Source organism: Fulmarus glacialis, unplaced genomic scaffold (assembly GCF_000690835.1).
Source record: "Fulmarus glacialis isolate BGI_N327 unplaced genomic scaffold, ASM69083v1 scaffold26861, whole genome shotgun sequence".
NCBI classification, from domain to species: Eukaryota; Metazoa; Chordata; class Aves; order Procellariiformes; family Procellariidae; genus Fulmarus; species Fulmarus glacialis.
This window is the reverse complement of record NW_009195078.1, coordinates 578-6246: the sequence shown is the minus strand read 5'-3', so window position 1 is coordinate 6246 and position 5669 is coordinate 578. Positions and strand designations below refer to the sequence as shown.

Below are 5669 nucleotides of genomic sequence, written 5' to 3'. Positions count from 1 at the left end.
ATCATGTGTTGTCATCATGTCATGTTGTCATCATGTCATGTTGTCGTCATGTCATGTTGTCATCATCTATGAAGGACAGTTTCAATTTTAAAAAAAAAATTACAAAAAAAGCTACTAAGCTCATAACTTCCTACCCTTTTCTGATCAGAATACATTTCAAATCCTTTCACCTACTACTTTTTGAAAGAATAAATGCTGATGGGATCGGCTTTGCAGGCAGTGCACAACCTCGGCCTTTCTGTGCTTTATAAGAACTGTGGTGGTTGTTGCTGCTGTTTTTTTGGTTGTTTTTTTTTTTTTCTCCTGAGTAGTTCAGCTTCCAGGTAACAAAGGCAAGGCTGACTTAGATGATCTGTCTTGCGTCATGGCTTTGGTGGAGGTGTGAGGCAGAAGCGATGATCCAAAAGGGTTTATTTTTCCACATCTGGGAATAGCTTTGAAGAGGATACTGGGGGAAGGGAGGGGTCATCTTTGGATTCTGTAACTTTTATGCCTGGACTTTGTAAATTGTCACCTGCCAAGGAGTAAGAGCTCATCTACTTCCCACACAGCCTGTCTCTCCTGATTCATGAACGCTGGACAAACTATCTCTTTGCTTGGTATGGTTATTTGTTGCTATCCTAGTATTAGAAACTGGTCACTGAACTTCCTGACTGGAGAAATAGGATTTGCTCATGGATATCAAGAAAAGACACTAATTAAATGGTTTCTCCAGCAGTTGCCACAGTAGTTTCTTGAGGACTGTTAGTAATGGATGTCTTAAGTCTCTTCCTCTCTCTTTAGGCTCTACTTGAATTTCTCAGCAAAGTGGTTGCCAGGGAGAACAACAACAAAATGAACCTCTGGAACGTTTCCACAGTCATGGCCCCAAACCTCTTCATGCACAAGGGGCTGCCAAACAAGATCCCCGAAGGGAAGGAGAAGCAGCTGGCAGAGGGGGCGGCTGACATTGTGCGGATGATGATCCATTACCAGGATTTGCTCTGGACAGTAAGTTGCGCAGGTGTCTTGTGGTAAGGTGTAGCAGTGTCTTGGTCTGCCTAGAACTGGAATAGGGGAAGGGATGGTCTTGGACATTTCAGAGGAGTTAAATGTCTGTAGGCAAAACCTCTAGCTGAGTTCCAAGACTACTTGTTTTCAAGATATATGGATATTTTGTCTATTTAAGGAGCTTCATAAAGTGATGTTTAGATTCTTAAATGGCGTCCTCATCTCTGCTTGATTTAATTCCTATCTTCTTCCTTCTTCCCTTCCCAGGTCTCCTCTTTTCTGGTAGCTCAAGTGAGAAAGCTGAATGAGAGCAATAGCAAAAGGTACCAGTTTTGTGACAAGCGAATTAAAAACTTGTTGCGGAAGATTCATGCTGATAAAGACAAGGTGGAAAAGAACCAGGCAGAGGTGAGTTAGGACTTGGAAAAACTGGGCCCTTTCATAACAGTGTCAAATACTTTCTCATTGTAAATGCTTTCATGAGAACTTGGAAAACTGTGAGGAGTGATGCTCTTTGCAGAGCAAGAGAGAGAAAAATCTGCAGAACCATAAGGAACAGCTTCCCAGACCATTTCGGCCAGGTTGTGGCAAACATTGATCCCAACAGCAAGGGTACTAAATAAATTTCAGGCTACAAAACACTTGATTAAGATGCTGCATTGTTGCAGGAGAAGGGGGAAGAGACTAGAAGCAGAAAAGCTGGTCTCTACCTCGCGTGAAGAGCAGAATTCACATGGCTCTAGATGCCCCATGCGTTTAGACAGATGTGTCTGCCGTGATAAAGGCAGACTTATTTTCATGAACTTAAAGCAAAAATTCAGGCTATTACAGTAGTGTAAAAGTACATTTTTGTATCTCATTTCATTTTTGCTCCATAATGCTGCTGATCTGTATGGGAGGGTTTGAGGACAACATTCTTGCCACTTAAAAGGAGAGAATTAACTTCCCTGATAAGTGAGATGGCTCTACTCTTTCTTGTGTTGGTGCAGAGGGAGATTTTTTTAAACAGATGTTACTATCAGATCTATTTGTGTATTAAAGGTGAGAAAAGATCCTTGGAGTCATTCTGCCTTTTTTTGGTTGCCACCGTTAGTTGAATAAGTGTAGGTCTGTAGCAGCTAAGTTATGTGATGCTGGATTGCAAGTATTGCATAGCACTGGTGGTGCAACTGGGATGCTCTAAGGACATGAGCTAGATGGAGTCTGCAGGTAGAAATAATACGTTGAAAGCTTAAATCTGCAGAACTGAAGAAGAGTTTGTGTTCTCACAAGCCAGTACATCCCCTACCTTTCTATACAAGTTGGAATACTGAGACGACGTCCGCCTAAAATTTGGCTTGTAAAGGCTGCGCGTCACTGTTGAAGGTGCTCTCATTTCAGAGAGGCAACTACTGTTTAGGCAGTCAAACAGATGACCCAATGCTTAGAACGGTGCTAATACCGCTTCCTAAAGGCCTCGGTGTTCAGTGCCGTTTTGCAAAAGATTTGGGATTGCAAAATTAACTTGCTGCAGATCAGACCCCGTTAGAACAGTTCAACGTTCTCCACAAAAGTTCTGAGAAGTTACTTCATGAAGGAGTTGATGAAAACAACCTTGAGAAAATAGCACTTGAACTCTGCTCTGTGATGTCTCAGCGCTTCCTTTTTTTGAAACTACTTTTCTGAAATTTGGTAGTCTGCAATTCAACTGTCTGAACCCCTTTTCCAGTAGTTTAAATTAATTCCGGAGAAGTCTATCAGACTTGGGCAAAACAGTCTGTCAAAATTTATTCTGACAAATCCTATTTTCATCAAAGCTTGTGTCGCTTCTAGTGCCGGTGCTGTATTTGAACAGCAGAGAGCACCAGTGCACGCTGATGGAGAGCGGTGCTTTTCTCCCCAGCTCCAACACCGAAGCACAGATGATTTGTTTATAATGCTCACCTTGACGCTTCTATAAGCTTCCAGTCTGTAGCATGTGTGGGACACGAAACAAACCTAAATTCTCGGAATAGTTTGCTGGATAGGTTTATTTCTTCACACTCTTCTGAAACTTGATGTTTTAGCTGGTAACAAAGTCTTTCTCTAAGCACTTTCTTCTTTTTGCCTGCCTTGTTCAGCCTTCCAAGGTTGTGAAAGTCCATGCTTCGCTTCTCCTGAAGGATTCGCTAGAGGTGCATTTGAACAATGCAACCAGAGTTGCTGATGTCTTGAGGCAGTTTCAGAAGAACCTGAGCCAGAATGGCTGGAATATTGTTAACACTGTCAACCTCCTCAAGTGGTAAATGGCTTTTTCTCTCTTTAAAAAAAAAAAAAAAAAAAAAAGTACCAGGTGGTCTAGTTCTGGCAGAGCTGATCTGGTGGCATAGTGAGCTGGTAGGAGACTTCTCTGGTCCTCTGTTCTAAGTTTCTGTGTATGTTGGATGGGGCAAGCAAATGTTAATTTGACTGAGTGATTCCATCACTGTGCTCAGCAGGTCAGGTAGTCCCCTCTGGTTTGCTGGACGCTATGTGAACTTTAGCAGCCTTGCTGGAGGGAAGGGAAAGTCAAAAAACATTGACCCTGCAAAACAAACCTTCTCTAGCTCTCCTGGAGAAGAACATCACCTGTGCAAATTACTTGCCTGGAGTTGTATTTCCAACATGTGCATGTTAATGTAGGTGTTTTATAAAGTAAGCTCTGCAATTCCCTCCTGTGGTCCAGTGGTGAATTGCTGAAATAACCCCAAAAATGAACAAAAGAGTTCCTGCCCACCTCTGTCGCTATGCCTGCAGACCATATTTAGTAGGTAAAGTGTTAGTGCATCTCATGCCTGTGTCCCTGGGCAGGAGATGTCTAGACAAGGAGGGTGGATGGGAAGTTGGCTGAATATGGGTCAGCTGGGAACTAGTGTCTTGCTAACAAGCTACTACAGCTGCTGAAGTCTTCCTGCAGATGAACTTCTCTGGAACAGGCCATCAGTTCTAGAGCAATACTGCCAATGAACTTTGGTTTTTATGCCTGTTGTCTTCCTATTGAAAAGTTAGGGTTTGCATATAGTGTGCATCTCGCTACCAGCAGGGAATATCTGCCTTGTTTTCTTTTTTCCAATTTTGGGTGTGCTTTTCAACAGCTGCGCTGTTCAGGAGGATCAGCAAGGTCTCTGTACCATGGCCTGTAGCTTTCTTGACCATTGCTGGCTTCTGAACCGTAAGCAATTTTTGGGAAGAAACATTACTAAACTACGTAACTTGCCTTTGGCAGAGCTTTGTTAACTTCAATGTGTTTTTCTTTCTGCAGTAACAACTCAATGGAGTGCACAAACTTGCTCCTGTATGAAGTGGGAGGCAATATTGGTAAGTCTGGGTGGTAACTGAAAATAAAGACTCTGATATCCAGTTTTTTATGCTTAACTTATCTTAGGAGGGAGTTAAAAAAAGAATGAGATTTGGAGGGGGCTCTAAAAGTTAAAAGACAAATGAACAAGTGTGGGTTAACCTTACCCGCAGCAAAGATGGGGACAAACTTTTTAGCAGGGCCTGTTGCGACAGGACAAGGGGGGGATGGTTTTAAACTAAAAGAGGGTAGATTTAGACTAGATATAAGGAAGAAATTTTTTACAATGAGGGTGGTGAAACCCTGGCGCAGGCAACTACAGGACTAAGGATATAACAAATGCTTTTTTCTGAATCTCTTGTTTTGGTAGGTGAACGTTGCCTGGACCCAGACACTTACCTCTTAGACTTGTACCACATCAATCCCCATGCTGAGTGGATAATTAAGCAAAACCCATCTTATCCTCGGATGTTCTAAGGAAAGCATGAGCAAAACGAAGCATTTGATGGAAGTTTTTGGAAGGCATGGAAAAGCTATAGAGGTGTTCCTGGTATAGTCACAGACTGGACAATGCTTGTGTCTTTGAAGGAAAAACAACTTTATTTACTACTTCCATGAGAGCTGGCTGTGAGAGTACACGAGCCTACATGCTAACAGGGGTGTTGATAACAAGCAGCAATTATCATTAGGTAGCAGAATTTGCAGGGGGTATGATTATTCTTAAACAAAATAGCCCTCCCAAAACAAACCCCGCAAACAAAGCTACAGTGAGTGTAGATTGTACAGCAAAGATGGAATGTAAGAGGAGAAGTGTCATTTTGAAGATAGTAGAAGACATCTGTTTCTTCTGGATTTGCTCTTTCTTTTGATCACATTCACATTTTGGAGGAGAGACAGTCAAATGCTGCAGCGGTACTAATGACATGCCTTTGGTAAGATCCACCGTTGACTGTTGCACATCACCAGAAGAAGTTGTGATCCTGGGTTTCACTAATAAGATGCTGTTATTTTCTTTGAAGAATGAAAAAAGATGCTTCCAAAAAGGCCAGATGGGATGTGAAGCCAACATCCTGTATTTAATGACTACGGTTAAAATACATACATGCAACACAAGAAAATAACCTTCCTTGGAAAAAAGTATGGGATGGACAGCAGACTTTCCAGTTTGGTAGGAGAGATGCCTGTCCCGTACAGCTCTGCTGGTAATGCAAAAACAAATGTACAGGTTGCCATTGATGATGGTAAAATATGCATTTATTTTGCTGGACAACCTATATATCAACGGCTAACCAAGGAAATATTCTGAAGTTAATTTGAGGTTAGTAATCCAACCTGGCAACATGAACTAAACTTCTTTTTGGAAGACTCTGTGTGAACATGTCTG

At 42.0% G+C, this 5669-nt stretch overlaps 1 protein-coding gene across 1 annotated transcript in view; it reads left to right on the top strand.

The window, feature by feature from the left end:
• Positions 1-4841, top strand: part of ARHGAP40 (Rho GTPase activating protein 40) — a 16652-nt gene extending 11811 nt beyond the window's left edge. Inside the window, exons 10-14 of the mRNA XM_009587991.1 lie at positions 784-990; positions 1258-1398; positions 3090-3250; positions 4250-4305; positions 4656-4841. Coding sequence (XP_009586286.1) covers positions 784-990; positions 1258-1398; positions 3090-3250; positions 4250-4305; positions 4656-4762 — 672 coding nt within the window. The 3' untranslated portion in view covers positions 4763-4841. The remainder of the gene's footprint in view (positions 1-783; positions 991-1257; positions 1399-3089; positions 3251-4249; positions 4306-4655) is intronic.
• Positions 4842-5669: the final 828 nt, after the last annotated feature.